The 24,240-nt window shown below is 47.1% G+C and overlaps 1 protein-coding gene across 1 annotated transcript in view; it reads right to left on the bottom strand.

Moving 5' to 3' along the window:
• Positions 1–24,240, bottom strand: part of LOC147692058 (uncharacterized) — a 222,456-nt gene that overhangs the window by 84,487 nt on the left and 113,729 nt on the right. Inside the window, exons 6-7 of the mRNA XM_086936729.1 lie at positions 16,961–17,002; positions 4,351–4,378 (exon numbers count right to left, since the gene is read on the bottom strand). Of these exons, the coding sequence (XP_086792855.1) occupies positions 4,351–4,378; positions 16,961–17,002 (70 nt within the window). The remainder of the gene's footprint in view (positions 1–4,350; positions 4,379–16,960; positions 17,003–24,240) is intronic.

The following is a 24,240-nucleotide window of genomic DNA, read 5'->3' as shown; positions in this document are numbered from 1 at the left end:
AATTCCCCCAATATAGTTAGTTCAGCTAACTCCCCCCAATTTACAACGCACCAGGGGGTGCGTTTGCACAGTGGTGCAGGGAGGGGGCTTGGCCTGATGTGATAAGTGTGAAAACGCGCCCTGTGGCACATTTTAAGTTGGGAGATTAAGTCCCCTTGAATCCCGAGGGTCCCTGGGGGCCAAATAGCCCACCAGGCACCTCCAGTAAGCGCCAGGGAGCTGCGTTGCAGAGAGGTGGTCCAAAGCCACGCCCCCTTTTTACACCACTCTGCAACACAGCTCTGTGGGGCTTACTGGAGGTAGCTGGTGGGCTAGTTGGCCCCCAGGGACCCACAGGACTCAAGGGGCATTAATCCCCCAATTTACAAGAAGGGCAAGGAACGGGCGCCAGACATTGCTAAAAGTGGCTTTGGTAGTCGTGAGAGTGGCTAACATCCTTTCCATCCCTAATATAAACCACAGTCTGTGTAGCCAACCTAGATGTGTAGGCACAGTGGAGGTTCACCAGTGTGCTAGTATTTTCTGGAGTGCGGCGCTGAGCGCCATCCTTATCTACCTCTCTTTGCGAGACTTGAGTGGATAGGTTAGGGGGTTAGACAAGCCCAAAACTGTTTATGCATGGAATCGTGGTATCAGTGTGCCAAATTGTGTGTCCACTTTATCTAGGATCCATGTCCAAAAGAACGTCAGGCTTGGACAGTCCCATAGCAAATCTAAAAGTGTCCCTGCTGCTTCGCTTGCATATCAGCAGTTGGGGCTATGTTCTGCATTCCCTTTGTTAAGGTGTACTGGGGTCAGATACCAATAAGTAGCTATCTTGGTTGCTGTCTCGATACTGGATGTATTCGAAGCCGTATGTCTGGATCGATGGCACATTTTTAAATCCCTCTGTCGTACTGTCATGCATGCTCTGTAACTTCCTGTTCATTATCTTCATCTGTTTATGTTACAGACGTTGAATTGGCAACATGGACTTTTCCTCTGATGCCATGTTGTACCAGCAAAGTGTCTGCGGCACAAGTCGCGTTCTACGTCTCTGTCGACCATGTTCCAATATACGCTGCTGGCTCGGTCTCACTATGGGAGACATAGTCTGACTTGTTTGTGGATGACTTTCATCCAACTCTGGTGATGCAGGTTGGGGTGAGAAGACAACACTATTTGATCAACAACAGTAAGACAGAGGCAATGAGCTGGAACACTCACCCAAACTCATCGTTCACAAAGGACAAAATAAAATATCTATATCACTATAACAAAAGAATTGGAAAAAATTCCACAACTAAACCTAAATATAGTGGCTAAAGAAATGAGAAGACTCCTCAAAACCTGGTCAGGTCTACCGTTAAATTTTATGGGCAAATCTAATGCAATAAAAATGACAATCATTCCCAAATTCACTTATCTCTTTAACACCATTCCGTTAGAGTTTTAAAAAGAAGCCCTAAAAAAAATACAAGGAGAGATATCTAGTTTTATCTGGTCAGCAAAAAGTACAAGAATATCATGGAACAAACTCAGGAGAAGAAAGGAACAAGGTGGAATAGCAAGCCCTGATGTATATGAGTACTACAGATCATTTCAATTTAAAAATTTTAGAGTCATGCTAAAGGAACATTACGCTTACCCAAATTTTCTACAACATTTAACGAAAGGAGAAGACCACTTCCTCTTCAAATTTGGTCATTCAAAATTTTTCAAAAAAGTAAAACTGAAGATCTTAAACAACGCTGTTGAACTTTGGAACCAGATAAGAAATGTAGTAAAGATACCATATTATAGCAATATGGCCCCAATATGGGACTCCTCTGGCACGCCGGAATGTTTAAAAGACTCATTATCTAGGCCACTTAGACAATCAGGAATTGAAAAATGGGGACAACTTCTGGTTGAAAATGCCTTAATATATTGGGAACATCTGCATACAATCACAGAAGGAAAAGTATCAAAGTTCAAATTTTACCAATTGAGTAGCTGGGCCAATACCATCCCAAAAGGGGCAATAGACACGGGCAACTTAGAAGAAGAAATGATAACAGAAACCCCAATAAAAAAGGAAGTCTCAGAATGGTACTGGGCTCTAATTGAATCTGGAGAGGAGGAGTTAATAATACCGGAAAAACTATGGAGAAAAGACCTACCAAACGAAGCCATGGATCTAAAGCTAATTTGGAAAAAATCAGTAGAAAATGCTGGTCATGTGTAAAGCCGGCAGCTCTAAAAAGAAACCATCTTTTTTCTATTCATAGAGCATACTGGACCCCAAAAAGACTGTCAAAATTTAAAGGCGCGCCGGTAAAATCATGCTGTAAGTGCGGAGAAGAGAAGGTGAATGATATTCACATGTTCTACTGCTGTCCAGCACTCGCGCATTATTGGCAAGAGATTGGTAAGACACTAACAGCGGTAATGGCAACGCCTATAACTAAGTACGCTTTTAATTATTTTTGGGATCCACTCTATTACTCAACCAGGCATGATAAGGCTAAGTAAACACCAAGAAAGTTTAATATTTGTTCTGATTTTGTTAGCACGAAGAGAAATTTGTATTAATTGGCTAAAACCGGCACCACCAACCCATGAAAACTGGCTAAATTCTGTAATAAAAACCGGCAGACTAGAAAGAATAGGGAAACGCTCTAAAAGATCGCTATACTGGGAGATTTGGGAAAACTATATCACTTCTATATGACAACCTAGAACTTTTCTTTTTTTTTTTCTTTTTTGATATATTCCAATGATTAAAGCGGAGACAATATTTCCAGGCAGGATTTGAACTCTGCCGAGTAGCCTTACAGGCTAGCTCTTTCCAGGAACAACGGAATTATTGTGTACGATAAAGGTAAACAGGAGTAAATTGACTGGTCATAATCAACATTTCGGGAAACTCCCCTTGGACCATCGATAGACACTTTGGGGCAGTGAAGGTACAGCTCTCGCAAAAAGACCGTCAAACTCCCCCCCCCAAAAAAAGAGAAGACAACACTGGCAGGGATGGTATGTGATGTGGAGGGTCCACTCTTTGAGATTGATGTGTCTTCCTCCTCATACATTCGAGTTGCCTCACCTGCCTCAGACTTTGCCCCATCTGTGTGCCGTCCAGATACACCTGTGCTGCGGACCATATCTGGTTAAATTCTCTTTTTTCTGTTTGCGTGCCAACTACTCATACCATTGTGTTTAAGTTACAATAAACTTTGATTGACTTCAATGTGTGTCTTGTACTGCATGTCCGATGATGCATTGGTGTGGTTGCAGTGAGTGTTACAATAACACGCGTCTTTGTATGTCCCAATGTACATGCAGCACTTACTTGGGTTGGGTCCAGGAGCTGAGGTGCTCAAGCGCCCAAATCCATCAATAGCCTCGGCCTCAAGGTTGCCTTCCACCATCTTTCCATGGTTATAGGTGGGGGTACTGTGGAGGGTCAACCCCTCCTCACCCAACTCTCTGTAAGGGACCTGCCAACCTTCTCCTTGGTCTTCGACCTGAGGTTGTACTACCTCTTGCATAAATCCACCACAGAGCACTGACTAACCCCAACAGCATTGATGTATGCCTGCATGCCAGTCATGCATGGTCATGGAGGCCTTATAGAACAAAATGTCTTAGTAGGTGCAGCACTCATCTGTAAGAATTTTAATTTCCTTTTCAATTAATTTATATTTTATCTTCCTGACTCCTGTCTCCGTCTATCCTTCCTGGCTTGCCATGTTAGTTGGGGTAGAGGTGTTGTTTCCAGAGGCTCATAGATATCAGCAATCAGAGCAGCTTGCCACAACTTCTCTCAGTCTCTCTATTCTGGCAGTTTAGTTGTTCAGGTGTTTGTTTTTTGGGTGTGGCCCTTGTTCCACGAAATGTGTCTCCCTATTTTGGAATTCCATTTGCAATTCACGAATGCATTTGCAAAATGTGATTCCTACAATTGCGACTCACAGGCTTTGCGACTTGCAATTTCCACACTTGAGGTCTGTGAATATCCCTAATTGCTATTCGTATTTGCGATTGCCAGTTTTTGCCAAATAGGCAATCACAATTTCTGGGTTTTGTACATGTGGTCCCAAGCTCTTCCCTCCCTACCTGGCTTGTTTGTAACAGGCACAGTTTTTTATTGGTCTTGGATGGAGACCCAAACCTGATCCATGACTGGTGGGCCTGTAGAGTGATAGGGCACATCTTAGGTTATGCCATTAGAGTTTATTAAAAGCTCTCAATCTGCACTCTGCATGAGCTCTTAATAATGAAGTTAATATAGTTGATGTGAAAAATGATACTTGCACATTAAATCACAAAGACATATTCGGAGCACATGCAACATGACACACAACATGCTATAGCAAAGCATCTTACCCTTGATCTTCCTCTTTACTCCATGTTTCTTTAAAACAGAAAAATGCAATTTTTTAATATTATATTATTGACTATTAAATAAAACGTTTGTAAATAACAGTAGAATTAAAATAAAATCTTAATGTGCATCATAAACAACATGAATCTGGGCAAACACCAGAGACACAAGAGTGTGTAATTCGCAGGTTAGGTGACTAAGTCGATCGCCTTGGGGGATAAAAACTTGAGGAACGAGAGACACATATAATAAATGATAAGTGTACAGGTAAAGGCAATTTTAATGGTTTAACATTGATGAGTAGTTGGGGAGATATGGGTAAATGGAAGGTGTTATAATGTGACATTTAAATACTGATGTCTCTCTTTGTATCCTGCACAAAATATATAATTAAAAATAGAAGGAACGTTGCCCTTATTGTGATAACATATTCAGTGGCACAGCAGCCAGAGTAGGTGACAGGACTTTTGCCTCCATAAAGAGAGCAGCGATTTGCTGTCTGAGACTGGAATGGGGGTTAGGTCTTGCTATGAGGGGTAGTAGGCCCCCTTCTGGGACCACAGACAGGAGAATTGTGTCACACATAAAGCTACAGATGGGTACTGAGGGGATAAATGTATAAATCATCAAATGAAACCCTGGCTTTATTTAATATGTTAAAACAATAAATGATGTCAAACCTTTTATCTTTTCCAACACCAGTGCAATGAGAAAACCTTACAATTTACAAATGTACATACCAGAGGCAATTATAGAAAATAAGTGCACACATCATGTAAATGTATGTTTTTACCAATATCTCTCCAACTGTGTTCCCATGACTCTAATGTATCCTCAAAGCACCAATAGTTTAACCATAATTTGTTACTTATGAGTCCAGAGATCATCCTGGATGGGACCCAATTGCTAGGTACTGCTGGGCAGGTCTTTTTGATTTGGGAATTGTACTCCAAGTCTGGTATGCAGATGGACCCCTATGACACTGCTGAGCTGCCATGGAGTGATGTCTGGCTCAAGTACGATTAAAATTAATTCAGGGTCAGGTCTTCAAAGGTACCTGGTTTCCCTCTCAAGGTTTTTTCCTGTTGTCTGCCTTCCCTCTCCTTGTAGCATGTTTACGGCACCCGATTCTTGATGTGGAGACCCCCTATGTTTTTCCTTTTGGAGCCACAGAATGCAGTAATTTTGTGGAGCGTGCAACCAAGATTTAATGCTTAGCCTCAAACACTCTTGTCAACGAAACTTACTATTCAAGCCCGCATTCTCAATCCACCTATGCTGGAAAGCCTTTGTATATTCCTAAAACTGTATTACACTAGTAAGTAATGTGAGCAATTAAATTGGTGGTTGCCATGGCGCATGAGAAATGCTGGACATGGCTGCCAGAGTATGATTTAAAGGAACACTACAGTTACCTTCCCCACAGCATCATTATGGAGCTGTTTATCTCAGCTGGGAAGTATACTTATAATCTTTTTCTTACCAAGCAGGCAGAAGTCACATCACTCATGACAGCCTGTTTCTGCTTTTCGCGACTGTTCCCCAAGGGACATTCTTTCTATCTTCTTTCAGCACTTTCAGCAAGGCAATATGTAACCTGACTTACATACCATGATATTACTTATAAAGTTTTTCTGGACTGTAGAACACAAAAATATACTACTTGACTGGGAATAATGGCACCTCACCTCCACTTACCACCAGATGTTACTTTAAATGGGTGGAGTACCTTGACTGCTGCTTCTGGATGCTTGTTTGCAGCATGATGCCACCTATGGAAGCATGTCTAGGATAAGGATATGGTACAGAAGAGCTGATTGCTAAAGCTACAATTTCTGTCATATAAATAGTTTTTGCTCCACTGGATGCAAAGGTTAGCAATAGTACAATGGAAGACATAAAGTTCTTTGACCAATATGGGGGTAAGAACTTTTATTTAAGATAAGCAAAGAAACTCTATTGAGTAGCTGTGGTTTCCGACATGGTTGGATAATCAAATGATCCAATATTAGGAAAGTTATCAGACTGTACTTCCAGTTGTCATAGAGATTTGTGATTCACTTTGATGGTGGTTAGATGTTTCCCATATTCATACCAAGTTTTGTCTTCCACCCCTGATCAAAAAATAGCAAGGGCAATGCTGGGTAGAAGCCTTTGAGTAGCAATAGAGGTCATGCAAGGAATTGCAGACGTGTTAAAATGGGACAGAACTGCTACACTTCTCCAGACACCAGGTATTAGCTACCCTAAAGCAGTTTGGCTGTTTTAGTCCGGAAGGGAAACTAATGAGTAAACTGTTTCATCAACAAGCGGACAGCTGTAGGGAAAATACTCATAGCCTAGATGATCTGCCTAACTCCTCAGATCTCTGGGTCAAGGTGAGGAATCACATCCGCTTCAAGTCTCTTCCTAAACATTTGACATTTGAACACTAATTTTTGCTGTCTAATGGGGTCTGAGTCCAACAGCCCAAAAGAGTTTCTGAATGACATTCCTTTCTCTCCCTCAAGGGCCTTTTTTACAGTAGGAAATGAATGTCACTTTGACAGGTCAATATGCTGACAGACCAAGGTCTAAAATATGAATACCAGTAGACTGTGAAGTGACTGTAGTGGCACAGCATCCTCCCATGAGGTCACAGATCAAGGTTATGGGGATAGAGAGAATAGAAAATGTTTTCTTTCATAGCTAGGGATGTCTCTTGTTTTTGAGCCACACAAGTAACTGGACATGTGTACTTTCTGCCTGTACCTCTCTTTAAGTTTCCTATTTCGAAATTGTAGTTTTTGTTTGCTCTTTTGTTTCACTGAGAACCCCAAGGTTACCTGACTGACAATTAGGTTCTTTAGTTGTGCAAAACGCTAACTTCAAGGCAAAAACTAGTTTATCATGGGGTCCTTCTGTTAAGGTGGAGTGCAAGTTCAATCACAGATAATTTTTCAGAGTTTGGCTTCTCTTCACTAAGCATGGGCGAATTATGTGAATCTGACTGTGAAAGATCCGGGATCCCTACCTCGTCAGAAGAGCAGAGTAGGCGGGGAGGCCACACCCCCACACCGGGAGGAACGTCGTCCCTTGGTCATTGGACTCCCTCTCTTCGCCCACAGGATCCGCATACCCCCGAAGACCCGGAACCAGAACAGGATACCGGAAGCAGAACTCCCGCCGGCGACCCGGAACCCGAACTGACCGGAACCGGAAGTACGTCCACTGCAATCAGCCGAGACCCTAGAAAAGACGGCAGGAGCGAGGAAACAGTGTTCAGCCCAGCGGACTCGTGGCAGGAGACAGCGAACGGCGCGGAACCCCCGACAGAGAGCGGAAGGAAGGAGGAGATCGGAGAGGAGGCGGAGATCGGAGAAGAGAACGAGGAAGAAGACCTGTGGACGGAGGATTGGTGGCGACCTCCGGAGGTGGCGGGAGAGCGGCCGTAACTCGGATGAGAGTTACGGCGGGGCACGTGAGTACACTCTATCCTTCTCCGTGTTTCCCTAGTGTAAATATTGTACCTAACTGTAAGATCTTGTATATAGAGCCCCCACGAGCACCCTGCACCAGCCTTAGTACTTAGGAGAAGTCTCACGAGCACTGTACTTATAGTCCCCACACTTATCCCGGACACCTCCCATCACAAACCCCTCCTGCTTGCCGATTGCTCTTATCCCTACCTACCCTCCCCTCCTTCCCCACGTTCATTACCTGGCCATTCACTTCCCGGTGACGGTGGTAGTACTCAGTAGTCCTCACTGGACGGGACTAACCCCTGTACTCTCTCTTACTTATCTCCGAGGAGACCCATCGACCGGCCGTAACCTGACGACCACAGCCCCGCAGCGGACCACAGACCGGATACCTACCTACCATCCAGATCCTCCCGGCTGGGAGCTTCCCTGCCGATTATTCCTCACTGCAAACTCTTTATTCCGGACTTTGTGTATACTTTCCATCAATAAATCCTTGACCATAGCGCACTACATCCGGCCTCCCCGCTTGTTATTCCGGTCCGCCCAGCCCACAGTCTCACAGGTGGTGTCAGAAGTGGGATCAGCCGGAAGCATGGAGGCCGCCGTCAAACAGCTAGCAGAGAGCCAAGAGCAGCTTGGCAAGATGATGGAACGCTTCCTGAAAACTGCCGAAGATGATCGTGGTCAACTCCATGACGTCCTTAAGGGACAGGGGACCGCTCAGGATCAAGCCCTCGAAAAACTGACTACAGCCATGGGGCAACCAAGACCCACAACCTCTTTACCCTCAGTAGTTCTCCAAAAATATGTCTCGGGTGAAGACCCCGATTATTTCTTTACTAATTTCGAGCGCCTGGCTCAAGCAGCAGCATGGCCTGAGGATCGCTGGGGCCACTATTTAGGTCCTCTCTTGACTGGTGAACTGCAGGCAGCGTATCAGCAGGCCAATATCCAGGGCCAGTCTCCCTACCAGGACATATAAACGTGTATTCTCGAGAGGCTGGGAATAGATGACGAAACATACAGGGTACGTCTGAGACAGGCCAAAGAGAGACCCCAAGAAACGCCACGGGCTCTCTCATTCCGGATACAGGACCTGGCAAACAGGTGGTTGAAACCCGCCACAGCCACCAAAGACCAGATTCTCTCAAAAATATATCTAGAACAGTATCTGGCCTCTCTACATCCGGCCACCCAAAAATGGGTGAGACAACACGCCCGCCTGACCCTGGACAGTGCTGTGGAGATAGCCAGTGCTTATAGCAGAGCCCAAGAGTCACAACGGGTCCGAGAGGAACCATATCCACGGATTCCACATGGAAGCCACGCTCGTCCCCAAAGACCCCCTCCTGCGGCCAGAAGACCAGATCCTACTCCCCTGATACCCTACCCAGTCATGCCTCGACCTAACCCACCTGGTCCTCAGTGCTATCACTGCGGAGGGTATGGCCACATAGCTCGGGTGTGTCCCCAAAAAGAGGAACCAATGGACATAGGGATGGTCCGAAATTATGTATGTCTTACCAATGAAGTTACCCCTCCGCCGTTCCGATGTCCAGTGAGAATCGAGGGACACCGGATGATGGCATTGGCCGACACGGGATGTAGACATAGCGTCCTCCGACCCCAGGAACTACCCCATCCTGTTGGACCACTAACTGGAACAGTAGCAATCAAATGTGTCCATGGAGACACTCGAAGTTACCCGACGGCTCAAGTGAGGGTACAACAACAGTCAGACGGGGGTAGGATGTTAACCGTCGGTTTAGTTCCTAACCTTCCGGAGCAAGTCATACTAGGAAGCGACTATAGTGGTCTTCCCCACCTCCTGAAAGACACTACGGACTCCCTAAAGAGGTGGTGGGCAGAGGCCCCGTTTCCCCAGAATTCCCCTTCAGCCGAATCACCCTCAAAACCGGGAAAGACCAAGAAGCAAAAGAAGAGGGAGAAAAGGACCTTTACTGGCGCTTATCCTGCTCAGATCGAGGCTCATCCCTGGGAAACGGACCGCGAATTCCGAGCCACCCAGCAAGAAGACCCCGTACTGCAGGAAGCCTGGAATCGCGCCCTGGATAATGAGGATCCACTGCAAGTAGGTCCTTATTTCTTTCGAAAGAATGGTCTCCTCTACAGAAAAGGCGGCCCCCAGCTACCAGCACAGTTAGTTATCCCAGGGTTGTTTCGGGACAAAGTCCTCTATCTGGCCCACAGTCACTTGCTGGGAGGTCACTTCAGCGACGAAAAGACTGGCCAAACTATCCTTGAAAAATTCTACTGGCCGGGCGTACACGGTCAAATAAAGCAATACTGTAGGGAGTGCCCGGTCTGCCAGAAAAACAGCCGGTATCGGCCCCCTCGAGTCCCGCTCCAGCCCCTTCCCCTTATTGATGTGCCTTTCTCCCGAGTTGGGATGGACCTGATAGGACCCCTGTTGCCCTCCAGGACGGGGTGCAGATACGCCCTGGTATTGGTAGATTATGCCACCCGGTTCCCGGAGGCTGTCCCGTTGAAACAGCCCACTACCCAAAACATCGCCAAGGCCCTTATCTCCATCTTTAGTAGAGTAGGGCTTCCTAGGGAGATCTTAACAGATCAGGGTACGCCTTTTGTGTCCTCCCTCATGCGTCAAGTCTGTGCACATCTGGGTATTAAACAGATACGAACCTCGGCGTATCACCCACAGACAGATGGGTTGGTAGAGCGCTATAACGCCACCCTAAAAACCACACTAAAGAAACTGCTAGGCCTGGAGAGCAAAAAGTGGGAGGAGATGCTTCCTCTGGCACTTTTCGCGATCCGTTGCAAGGTGCAAAGTAGCACCGGGTATTCCCCCTATGAATTGTTGTATGGCCGAGCCCCCAGGACATATTAGACATGGCCCGCGAGGCCTGGGAAGCTGAGCCCGACCGAACCCGGCCCCTCCCGGAATATGTGGATAACCTTCGAACACATTTAACCCAAATCTGAGAAATAGTGAGACAAAATATGGTAGCCGCTCAGGTCTCTCAGACACAACAATACAACAAGGGAACCAAGGCCCGTTCATTTAACCCTGGAGACCTGGTATTATTGCTTCTACCCTCCTTTGACCATAAACTGTTGGGACAATGGCAGGGCCCCTTTCCTATCATAAGACAGGTGACTCCCGTTACCTACGAGCTCGATATCGATGCCACCAGAGGGGTCACCCAAATATACCATGTTAATCTGTTAAAGAAATGGGTGGGGCCCCTCCCTGTAATGACAACCACTCACTCTCTCCCCTTTGAGAGCTGTATCGATCCAGAACTCCCGGAAAAGAACAAACAGAACCTTAGACAGGTCTTGTCCTCTGTACAAGCAGTATTTTCCTCCATGCCTGGGCACTCCACCATTGTGGAACACGCCATTCACACCGAAGCAGGGAAAACGGTACGACAGAGACCCTACCGGATCCCTGAAGCGCGAAGGGCGGTCATAAAGGATGAAACGACCCAGATGTTGAGGATGGGTATAATCGAACCGTCCTGCAGCAGTTGGAATTCCCCAATCGTCCTCGTCCCCAAACCCGATGGTTCTACTCGTTTTTGTATAGACTTCAGGGAGGTGAATAAGATCTCTGCCTTTGATTCATACCCCCTTCCTCGAGTAGACGAGATGGTAGAGCGTATCGGCAAAGCTAAGTATATCAGTACCCTAGACTTGTGCAAAGGGTACTGGCAGATCCCTTTAAAAGCTGAGGACAGACCGAAAACGGCCTTCTCAACCCCTGAGGGTTTGTCCCAGTTCAGAGTAATGCCCTTCGGGCTCCATGGGGCCCCGGCCACATTCCAAAGGGCCATGAACCTGGTCTTACGACCCCATACCAGCTATGCCGGGGCATACCTAGATGACATAGTCATTCATAGTGACAGCTGGGAACAACACCTACAACATTTGCAGGCCGTAGTACAATCCCTTGGTAAACACGGCTTTACCATCAACCCCGCCAAAACCACCTTGGCGGCACAAAGTGTGAAGTATCTGGGGTATCTATTGGGGGAGGGGGTCATTCGCCCTCAAAACAATAAAATTCAGGCTATTCACTCCATACCCTTCCCTCATACCAAGAGAGAACTCCGAGCCTTCCTCGGGTTGCTGGGGTATTACAGGAGGTTTATTCCCAACTTTTCCCAAATGGCCGCCCCCTTGACCGACCTATTGAGAAAAACCTCCAGAACCGAAGAGAAGTTACAACAACCCTCTCCCCAACTACTGAAAGCCTTCGACCTCCTTAAACAGTCCCTGTTGTCCGAACCCGTGTTAGTCAGTCCTGACTATTCCCGTCCCTTTATCCTGCAGACAGACGCCTCCGATCAGGGTTTGGGGGCCGTCCTGTCCCAACAAGATGAAAGAGGGGTCGAAAAACCAATACTGTACCTCAGCCGAAAGCTCTTCCCACGGGAGCAAAACTATGCGGTCGTAGAAAAAGAGGCTCTAGCGATTAAATGGGCTGTGGACAGTCTCCGGTATTATCTGGAGGGCCGGGAGTTCCTCTTGTATACGGATCATGCCCCGCTGGAATGGATGGCCCGTAACCGGGGCCACAACGACCGGGTACTTAGGTGGTTCCTTTCTCTGCAACCCTTTCGGTTCAGGACACTACACCGAAAAGGACTAGACCAGGGCAATGCAGATTACCTCTCACGTTTTCCAACTACTTCCAACCCTACTAGTAGGACAGCTAGGGAAAGGGGATGTGAAAGATCCGGGATCCCTACCTCGTCGGAAGAGCAGAGTAGGCGGGGAGGCCACACCCCCACACCGGGAGGAACGTCGTCCCTTGGTCATTGGACTCCCTCTCTTCGCCCACAGGATCCGCATACCCCCGAAGACCCGGAACCAGAACAGGATACCGGAAGCAGAACTCCCGCCGGCGACCCGGAACCCGAACTGACCGGAACCGGAAGTACGTCCACTGCAATCAGCCGAGACCCTAGAAAAGACGGCAGGAGCGAGGAAACAGTGTTCAGCCCAGCGGACTCGTGGCAGGAGACAGCGAACGGCGCGGAACCCCCGACGGAGAGCGGAAGGAAGGAGGAGACCGGAGAGGAGGCGGAGATCGGAGAAGAGAACGAGGAAGAAGACCTGTGGACGGAGGATTGGTGGCGACCTCCGGAGGTGGCGGGAGAGCGGCCGTAACTCGGATGAGAGTTACGGCGGGGCACGTGAGTACACTCTATCCTTCTCCGTGTTTCCCTAGTGTAAATATTGTACCTAACTGTAAGATCTTGTATATAGAGCCCCCACGAGCACCCTGCACCAGCCTTAGTACTTAGGAGAAGTCTCACGAGCACTGTACTTATAGTCCCCACACTTATCCCGGACACCTCCCATCACAAACCCCTCCTGCTTGCCGATTGCTCTTATCCCTACCTACCCTCCCCTCCTTCCCCACGTTCATTACCTGGCCATTCACTTCCCGGTGACGGTGGTAGTACTCAGTAGTCCTTACTGGACGGGACTAACCCCTGTACTCTCTCTTACTTATCTCCGAGGAGACCCATCGACCGGCCGTAACCTGACGACCACAGCCCCGCAGCGGACCACAGACCGGATACCTACCTACCATCCAGATCCTCCCGGCTGGGAGCTTCCCTGCGGATTATTCCTCACTGCAAACTCTTTATTCCGGACTTTGTGTATACTTTCCATCAATAAATCCTTGACCATAGCGCACTACATCCGGCCTCCCCGCTTGTTATTCCGGTCCGCCCAGCCCACAGTCTCACACTGGCGTTCGTGAATTTGCGAATTCGCAATCCGCAAAATCCGCGAACTTTCGCGAATTCGTGGATTTTTTTGTGTTTGCAAGGGTTTCTGCCAGTTTGCGAGGGTTTTGTACCAGTTCGCAATTGCGAACTTACTTGTCGGCTCCCAACGGTCGCGACGTTGTTGTTTCTACGTCTGGTTCATCATCACAGGTTCACAGCACCCTCTGTTTCACCACTGCCACCCTCTGGTTCACCCATGCCACCCTCTGGTACATCACTGCCATCCTCTGATTCATCACTGTAGATTATGGGGGGGAAAGCAAGCACACCTGCCCTGCTTCAACTGACATGAATTAATTTCTGGTTCATTACTGTAGATTATGGGGGGGGAAAGCAAGCACACCTGCCCTGCTTCAACTGACATGAATTAATTTGGGGTTGATTAATGTGTCACTGAATTTAAATTTCCTGTCTGGCACCTGCTTCCTTATCTGTAATTTGCTTTCTGTTGCAGTGCAATTTTTTCCCCAGGACCTTTGTGGCCTACTTGTAGCTATTCTATGAGCCTGCTGTGAGGGTCAGAGCATGGTCATAGAATAGTTGCAAGTAGGCAACTGAACTCTGGAGGGGCCCCTCAGGAAGCACTACAGGGAATGGTTACTAATGATGAGTTTGAACTTTTGCACCTCACCTGCTGAGTGCTTTCAGTTTTGCAAAACTTGATTTTCTGTGGGGCACTTCCTTCCTCCCCCCCCCCCCCAAAATGGACTCCTTGCAAAAAAAAGTGCAGGCAAATGTCAACCTGAGGAGTTATTCTGATAAAAATCATCATTTTCAGAAGGTTTATGCTGCTTGCTGGTGGATTTCTTGTGCAGAATTGCAAATTTTGTAATTTCGCGAGTGCAAGATTGCTGCTGCCCACCGCATCTACATGTTCTCAAATGCGAACTCTCGCGATGCGTCGCCAAACTCACGCGGGATCCCGCAGCAAGATCCAAAATGGCGCAGCACTTGCAAAATATCGAGAAAAACAACTCGGCAAACGCTGAATGACGGTAAGTGAACGCCGCACGCCGCAATATTGTATCACCAAGCAAACAACTCCGCTGCGTGCGAATTTGCGGATTTTCGGTAAATTCGCGAGAGTTCGCGGATTGCGAATTTACCGAAAATCCACAAAATCTGCAAGCGGAACAGATTTTCCGCCCATGCTTACTCTTCACCATAACCTTTCAGGTGGATTTCCAACAGAAACTAACACTATCATTGCTTGAAGAGGGAGAACAGACACGTGGATCAAGTGAAAATGGCATTCCTTCTGTCACATTTTACCTCTGCTCTTCATGCAGCTCTAGATGGAGGCTCTATTGTTGTGTAGTTCCTACTAATTCATGAGATCTGTGCGTTTTTTGGGCAACATAAACTATGAGTGAAGTACCCAAACTGATTCCGGACAACCCCGCAGGATATGTTGGCCTAGAGATCAGCTAACTCAAAGTACCACCATAAGCCCCCCCTAACCTTACTAGGGAGCAAATAGTTTCTGGTAACCATTGAACATGACAACCCTGATGCCCGCGGTAACAGATCAGAACCTTCCGCTCAGTCACTCGTGCTTACTTTTCCTCTGTGAAATATAGAGATACACAGTGGGACGTTTTCAATATATTTATTGAACTAACGTTATTCTTGTATAAAATACACGTGCTGCGATAATCAGTAGACAGAATCAGATGAAAGTGATTACAAGCACCAAAAGAGTACATAGTAGATACAGCTTAAATGTGGTGCTAAAACAATGTGTATATATGAAGGCATATAATACAAGACAGTAATCAGGCGTATTCCTACTATGCAAACCCTTCTCTACATGCACCTAGAGTGTGTGTAGGTGTGCACCTAGAGTATGTGTAGGTGTGAAGCCACAATTGCCCCCAAGGGACGATCCAACCCCATTACCTGGCGGGTGAGAATGTAGGACCCCATCTTAGTGTTAAACTGGATACCCCTCATGAGATGTCAGACAGCTGCCTGGTGAAGTCTTATCATGCATGGACCCTTAGTGTCAGATGAAGTGCTTTGTCTGCTAATCTTTTGGGATGCTCAATATTTATAATAGAAAGTATCCTTGTAACATGTGCATAGATTAGCAATGTTATGGCTATGTAAATTGCCCTGTCGCCCTGTGGATGAAGATAGAATGACATTTGTACATTTTGTATAACAAGGCCTTGTACATGGTGTTCGAGGCATCGTGATAATATTATGTAAAGCTAGATGTGTAAATAGAAGTAGTTTCAGAGAAACTAATTCAACATTGTCACACACAAGAATATGTGCAAAAAGTCAAAGACAGAAATGTTACTGTGCAAAATTAGGACAATGTAAGAAAATATACAGCTTCGCTACTTGGGCTTAACCCCGGCATATAACACTACTGATTGAATGTGTTTGAATCATGAAAACATCTCCTCTGTAGGATTTGGCCAAAAGTTGTTTACATTCAGTTTCAGTGATATCTGCGGCCATTGGATACAGTGTGCCATAATATTGACCTGGAGACCTGGTGCTGTTTTGCCAGCTGAAGTGCAAAGCTTTGTTTTTCACAGCATGGTGGCCTCCTAGGAAGAATTTCCCATAGAGACATTTGAGTTTCAGCCATATGGGCCATTTATTAGGCTTTCCTCCATCAATGCTACTGCTGCCGGATAAGATTTCTCTGTTCTGTCCAATATATGCATATACTGTTGCAGCATGCATCTCTATAGATGTTTCTTATTCCCTCCTGCTATGTTGCAGATTAAATTCCCAAACTGCTTTGTCATCTCCTCATCAACTAAGGTATGTGATGGAGAAAGGACACTGTGGTAACAGCCTTATTAATTAATATGAATATTAACTACAATTCTTCCTTGTTACAGTGCTGGAGTCCGCCCATGGGGTACATAGAAGGAATGTGCCAGGCAAAGGCTAGCTTTACACTGTAGCAAGAAGAAATATGGAGATTTCTCTGTTGGGAGGGTAGGAGCAACTTTAGCCTGTCAATGGGAATACAGGAATGATTGTGAAGGGGAAGACTGGATTTGGAGTAAATATCACAATAAATAAAAGGAGCAGCAAACCTATTTGTTGTGCCACCTGAGAATAACACAAAACAGGGTCACAAAGCTATGATTAAGTAAACTAGCAGCAAAAAGAAGTCTAAATTTTATTGTTCTTGAAGGCACCACTGTACTTAGGGGCACAGCACATGTCCCTCCAGCCCTTGCACTTCCAGGTGTGCCCCAAACTCCAGTGGGGGGCCATTCAAGGTAAGAGCTTTGCATTTCTGTGAGATATGGAAGTCTCAGCAGCTTCTCATCACATTACACAGGAGGCACCACATCATTTTACGTTACGACACTGACTATACTTACAGCATTTTTTAATTTTCTTTGTTCATCTTTTAATGAATTCAGCTAAAAATGCAACAAAAGAAATGTCAGTTTTAATTTGTAGGAAAGTAACATCAAGGCATTATATTGAGTCTAACACTCCCCAAACTGGATTAACTACTTGAAACTTCGAACGAAGGCAACTATAAAAAAAACAAATCTACTTCTTTAGACAGAACAAAGAGTACCCACATTAAATGAGGAACATTTTTACTGTCTGGATCAGGGGTCTTCAACCTTTTCTGTACTGAGAGCTATTTATGGTCAATGAAACGCATTGAGAGGTACTAATGTTCTTATCGTTGTATAATCGCTATTTTATTTTTTATATGTATATTATTTCAACCAAGCAAAAGCTTTCTAATTTAATACGCTGGGCTGCACAAAGGTGAGCTAAACCAAGGTAGCAGGAGAGCTACAGTAGCTCACAAGCTACTGGCTGGAGACACCTGGTCTGGAGTGTGTCAAGATTTCACAGTGATGTTAATGATATCCATCACAATGTTCCCTGGAGAGATTTTCACAAAGTTCTGTTGGAGGGATGCGCTCTTCACAAGTGATTAGGGAAAGTGGAAGTTGGTGATGATGGCCATCACCAGACATTCCACACAACATTTGCTGATACCTTTTTGTGGGATGTTCAAACAATATATCAGATCTTGTCTTATTGTTCAAAAGCTCAGAAAACGAAACCCTCAGATTTAGATTTAGCTTTACTTGCACAATTAATTAAAAGCATTACAATTGGGTAATAAAAAGAAACATAACTAATATGTTAGTTACATCTAGAAGTGATGAAAAAGAGAGAACCAAAAAAATATAAAGAATATAAAATCATTATAATGAGCTAAAAAAATATAGATACTAAAAATACAGCCACAGAAGAATTGCTAGGTCAGCCATAAGATTTTTTTTATTTTTTATTAATATGTTTATTAGCATTTCAGAAAGTGACAAGCACAAAAGACAATGGCATCAATCTATGACTTTGGGATGTACAAACACCAATCGGTAAGAGTGACAGTAAATCTGAAAAAAATATCTATAGATGCACACAATATTAATACAGGCACACTTTGCATAACAACTGAAGGCCCACCAAGGGCATAACATTCCAGATACCCGTCACTGTCCTGGTTTCCTGTAAGCAGTCCTATATATTAACCTATCATCCCTCTAGCATATGGGGCGAATCCCCATTCAACCCTTCCGCCCCCGTATTTACTTCTGCCTCTTCCTCGTCTGGAATGTCCTGTGTGGGCCTTTTCTAGAAACTTAGACCAGAAGTTATTGGGTCTGTTACGGGGGGCAATAGGTCATTATATAATTCAGTTTGCGTGCAGCAATATTTCATCTCGTTAGTCCATTGAGAGAGTGTTGGCATCGGGCCGCCCATCCAAGAGAGTGCTAAGCGTCTCTTGGTGACGAGAAAAGCCATGTCTACCAGTCGTCTGTGTTCTTTCCTTAGGGGCTTAGAGTAGCCCAATATGGCCAGCAAGGGATTTGGGAGTAGTGTAAGTTCTGTGACCCTGTTCACCTCTTCGTATACTTTGCACCAGAAGTGTCTGGACATGACCATGCCACATGGATGAAATCCGCCAGCTGTGCCCTGTATTTCTTGCAGTCCATATCTATAGAGCCGTTCCGAAGTATAGTAAACCCTATTTAAAAACTTGAAGTGTATCAAACTATGGCGACCATTAAGCGATATTCTTTTCGTATTAGAGCAGCAGTATTGCCAAGTCTCATCCGGTAGGTCTACAGCTAGATAGTTCTGCCATGCCAGGCGGGGGTTAGTGTATTCCGCTGTACTCTCTGAGAGAGCGATGCGATACAAATTAGTTATCATTATGGTAGGGGACTTGGCATTGATGACATAGTCGAATAACGTAACCACCGGGGGTTCCGCCATGTCCTCCCCCAGTAAGTCTTTAAGCGTGTGTCATACCCTGTGGACCTGAAAGCGAGATAGAAGGGAATAAGAAACATTATCCGTCTCTATCTCCTCCCAGGTGCGTGCAGTACCGTCCGAAAATAGACTCCCATTTGGGTTATATTCAATGTGCTCAGCGCTGTCAGCACCCCCCTGTCCTTGCATGGAGCCAGCCATGAACACCAGGCAAGAGAGGCCTTCGGGGCATACAGCAAGTTACAAGTCTGTCCATCCATCATGTGAAGCCAGGCGTGGGTGACTTCATTTAGCGAGTCAAGGATACCTGTCCGACGGTCCCGAGGATTGGACATCAGCGCGGGTAGGGGGACTGGATCAGCGACAATTGACTCTATGCGTATTTGCGGAATTTAAACTGGGCCATGTATCCAGTGGTAGGCATGCTCGCTTTGCGTGGCCCGAAAATAAAGTTCCAGGTCCGGGGCATTCAGGCCGCCCTCTGTGTACGGACAGATAAGAATTTTCCACGCTACCCTGGGCTGTTTTCCGGCCCAGGCCAAACGGATCATCAGCGAGTGAAGTTGCTGAAAGAAAAGGCTCGATAGCACCATAGGTATGTTGCTGAACAGGAATAGGAAACGAGGTAGGACGATCATTTTCATGAGGGAAATTCGTCCCATCAGTGACAGTGGCAGACTAATCCACCTATTGATATCATCCTCCAGTTTGGAGACGGCCACACCATAGTTCTCTCAGAGAACCACCTCCGGATCAGTATGCAGACGAATCCCTGAATACTGCACCGCGTCAGTTGTCCACTGAATCGGGTATTCCGAGTCAAACCTCTTCGTGGCTGGCATGAGCGGTAACATAAGAGATTTGTTCCAATTCACATGAATACCCGAAAGGGAACTAAACAAGACCACCTCGCGTAATACAGCCGCCCAATTGCACCTCTGGCTCTCGGACATATAATAGTGTATCATCCGCGTATGTAGATACAATCAGCTTGAAGGAGGGGAACCGTATACCCCAGTGCCGGTGATATTCGTGTAAAGCGCATGCAAGAGGTTCGGCCACAAGTGCATGGAAAAGGAGGGAGAGGGGGCATCCCTGCCTCGTTCCATGGCTAATACGGATGGGGGCCGTGGTCAGTGACCCAACTCATATGCAAGCCTTGGGGGAGGCGTATAGCGTATCCAAAAGCTGGAGAAACAGCACCCCCACCCCCATTCGACTCAAAACTTGTCTCAGGAAAGGCCACTCGATAGAGTCGAAGGCCTTTTCCATGTCGAGAAAAACCGCGACAGCAGAAATCTCCGGGCGGGTATGTTGAAACGCTGCAAACACCGTACGCAAATTATAAGTAAGATTGCAGCTGGGCACAAAACCCGCCTGCTCTGGGGCAACCAACAAAGTAACCATGGGACTGGGACGATATGCAATCTTTTTAGCGAATATCTCCGCATCCACGTTTAATAGTGACAGGGGACAGTACAATACACTGTCCCCCGGAGGTTTCCCAGGTTTAAGAATCGCGATCAATATCGCCTCCCGCATTGTAGGCGGCATTACTCCGGTTTCTGCCATATCTTCAAAGAGTGTAAGTAGTCGAGGTATTAAAAGGTCAGCGTATGCCTTATAAAAGGTCACAGTGAGACCATCGCTTCCCTGCGCACTCCCGGCTCTCATCGTAGAGAGAGCCCAGACAATTTCCTCCCTCTCGAACGGCCGTACTAGAAATTTGCTATGTAAGTTAGATAGCCAGGGCAACTCAATATGGGTGAGATAGTCCAGTATGCGTTCCTCTGGGGCATGGCCTCGGGAGGCATATAGGGATGCATAATACTCACGGAAGCTGTCCGAGACCTGCTCTTCAGATAACGGTTTGTCCGTCTGGGTAGACCTCATATCCGAAACTAGCATCTTCCTCCTACGCTGTTTAGCCAGCTGCGCTAGGACCGATCCGGCACGTTCCCCTTCCTCATAGGATTGAGCAGTGCATACTTTACCAAGTGTTTAATTTCAGAATCGGCCTCCTCTTGATACTCTCGAAGTGTTTGTGCAAGTTCCCATGTAAGGGCCTCGCTGTCATACCATTGTCGTCGAGCCTCCAGGTCCTTAGGCTTGGTCTCCAGGAGCACCAGATAACCACGATAGATTTGAGCACCCCCGCATGCTTAGAAATGGCAACTCCCCTAATATACGCTTAAAGGCCTGCCAGACTGTCTGGAACGAGTCAACAGTGCCCACATTGGTGTCGAAAAACATCTCGATGGACGCAGCCAGTTCCTACTAAAAGGAGTAGTCTAGCAAGGAATAAGGAGGGAAGCGCCAAGCAAATGGGGGGATGCGTTTTGCCGGCACAGAAATTGTTATTAGCACGGGAGTGTGGTCCGAGTAGGTGCATGGGAGTATTGTGCAGGCCCGCACCTTGGGAAGGAGGTGAGAGGTGGTCAGCCAATAATCGATCCTAGTGTGTATGTTATGTGGGGTGGAGTAGTGCGTATATCCCCCCTGGGTCGGGTGTCGGTGTCTCCACACGTCACATAATTTCAGTCGTGTCATCACCGCTTCTAGCGCTCTAGCAGAGGCCGAGGGGCAACGGTCAGGACCGTCTGATCTGTCAATGTGAGGCTGTCTCGTCATGTTAAAATCACCCCCCAAAGGACATAGCCCTCATAGTGCTCCAGAACCTTGGCCGCTAGATCTGAATAAAAGGCTGGGTGATCGTAGTTAGGTCCATAGGTGGTCATTATGCAGAACTCCATGTCTTTCCCACAGCATTTCATGATGGTGTACTGCCCTTCCCTATCCGTCTCTAGTGGGGCGAACTTCAGCAGCGTTTTAGGGTTAACCCACGTGAGGCCCCCCTAGCATGTGATGTGAATTCCGCCGCGTGGACATTACCCAGGAAGCCTCTGTATCGTAAAGTAGCACTATCGGAGTGAAGGTGCGTAGTAGGGCAACGTCAACACCATGTCTCAAAAGGTATTGCAGGATCTTCCTAACCTTACGATGGTCATTAAGACCCCGGACATTCCAGGTTATTAGTGTCAGTGTATCGAAAAAATCCCCTGGTGGCGTCATGGGTGCGTAACAGTGGGGGAGTATGTCTATTCATTGTGTCCTGTACGTATGTCATCTCTCCATGCCATGTCACTTCTGTGCAAAACAACCCACAAAACTCACTCAAAAACTGTGAACTGTCCCCTCCCATCCCCAATACCTGAAGGAGGTGTCGCCCCTCCCCCCACCCAATCCCCACCCATGCCTGCCCAACCCCAACTAGGCCGCAATCTACCCCCACCCCTGCAGTTCCCCTCTGTCTTCCAACCCCATGCCCCGGAATCAAAGACAAAAAATCGAAATGAAACCCTTGTCAGGGAAATGGAATTCACGCGGGCCTAGGTAACCAGCAATAAAGGGAAAAAACAGCATGACAAACGATATCATCTGGCCACTCAACCCTCCTCCGTCCCTGAACAAAGATATGAAGCGGGTAACTCCAACCACCACCCCGCAACCCTTATGTCCCGGCGGCGCTATTTATCCTCCCAGGTGGTCACATAGCCTGCCGTCTTAGCAACAACTTAAATATTCAGGATTCTTTGCTCGTGGTGGCACCCAATTGCCAGACAGAGTCCCATAGCAGTGCACAGCTCAACAATGAGTCCTGATTATGGCAACAGGAACTCTAGGTTTGCACCCCAGCGGGTATCATGTTACTAAATAGCCCCTCGTTGAGCCCTTAAAACCCCCACTTCCCCCGCAGCTTGCAGTTAGTCTAGGACAGTCACAGCAAGCAATACCCCCCAAAAGGCAATCACAGGACACACCATGTCGTCCCTCTCTTAAGGACCCCCCACCTGACTCCCAACAGTAGTAGTCCACATTAAACTTCTCTGCACTTGGTGCTTCGTTTACTCCTGATCGTCTAGGGAGCCTTCCATTGCTTCAGCATGCTGCTCTCTATCCGGGGAGTGCCTTGTTTCTCTGCGCCATTCTTTAAGGGCCTTCTGGAGTGCCCGAGGGTCAGTGAAGATCATGGCTTTCCCTTGTTTGTGGACCCGCAGCTTCCCGGAGTACAGCATTGCATAGTCAGTGCACATTTCACGAAGCTGACGCTTCATTGGCACAAACAGCGGCCGCGCTTCCTGCACCTTAGCAGTGAAATCCGGGAAGGATGAGAGCTCCGACCCTTCGTAGCGCAACAGCTGTTTCTCTCTTGCGAGCCTCAGCGCTGTGTCGCGGTCCCTATATTAGGCAGTTTAGCAATTATTGGTCTTGGGGGCGCCCCTGGTTTCGGCCTCGGGCCCAGGGATCGGTGTGCTCTCTCAATCACGAACATTTCAGAGAAGGCCGTATCGCGAGGAGTTTCTTTAGAAGATTTTCCACAAACACCTCCATATGCCCGGTCTGTGTATTTTCCGGGAGACCCGTAATACGGAGGTTACATCTCCGAGAACGGGCCTCTTAAGTCCTCCGTCTTATCTTGCAATACCTGAATCACTCTGCCCAATTGTTTGTGCTCCAAATCTAGGGAGGTTTGTGCCTCTTCCACCTCAGTGAGGCGGCGTTCAGACATATCTATCCGTTCCGTTTGCTTGTCTAGCCTCTCCGCCATGCAGTCCATCCGGTAGGTGAGTACGTCCATCTTGGATCCCAGAGAGGCGATCCCTCTCTGTATGCCATTCTCCATGGCCAGGAGAGTGCAAAGGCAGGGGCCCAGTGGGCCGCCACCACCAGGGTCGCAGTTCACACCCCGCAGCAGAGGTATCAACAATGGTGAGACCTGCTAGCGACGGGCGGCCCAGTCACACCACAGCTCCCCCATGGGCTCTTAGCTGGTTACCCTCTCGGGCGGAAGTCCAGGCCGCGATGACTACTATATTGCCCCAGGTCCGCATCACAACCTCGCCTCGGCTGCCAGCTCCGCCATCATTCTTGAATAGGCGTCTGTGCAGAGCCCCCGCACCTCTCAGCAAACACGGGGCTAGGGGTCTGATCTCTCCACCCAGTGGGCCCCCAGGTCCCAGTCTCTCTCGGCCGCTGTTAGTGCAGAGTTAAGCCCACCAGGCTCAAAGGGGGCCAACTACACGCTGTCCAAGTCTCTGCGCCACTGGGTCCAGGGCCTCCCCCGCTGTATCTCTTACATCATTTTATCTTACACAATCAGCATTTATCACATTACTTTTTAGACTGTCTCATTAACCATATATTCCCAAAGGACAACAGTAATTAAAAAAATTATAATTTTGAAGCCATACTTTCCTATCCAGATTGACTCCTATTGTAAATTTCTTTCTGAGGCGAGTGTTTACTTACCCTTCGCGTTGACAAAGTGCAACTTTTGACTAGAGGGAAGGAG

Source organism: Lissotriton vulgaris, chromosome 9 (genome assembly GCF_964263255.1).
Source record: "Lissotriton vulgaris chromosome 9, aLisVul1.2, whole genome shotgun sequence".
Classification (NCBI taxonomy): Eukaryota; Metazoa; Chordata; class Amphibia; order Caudata; family Salamandridae; genus Lissotriton; species Lissotriton vulgaris.
The sequence above is the reverse complement of the archived record's forward strand: the minus strand, read 5'-3'. Positions and strand labels throughout refer to the sequence as shown.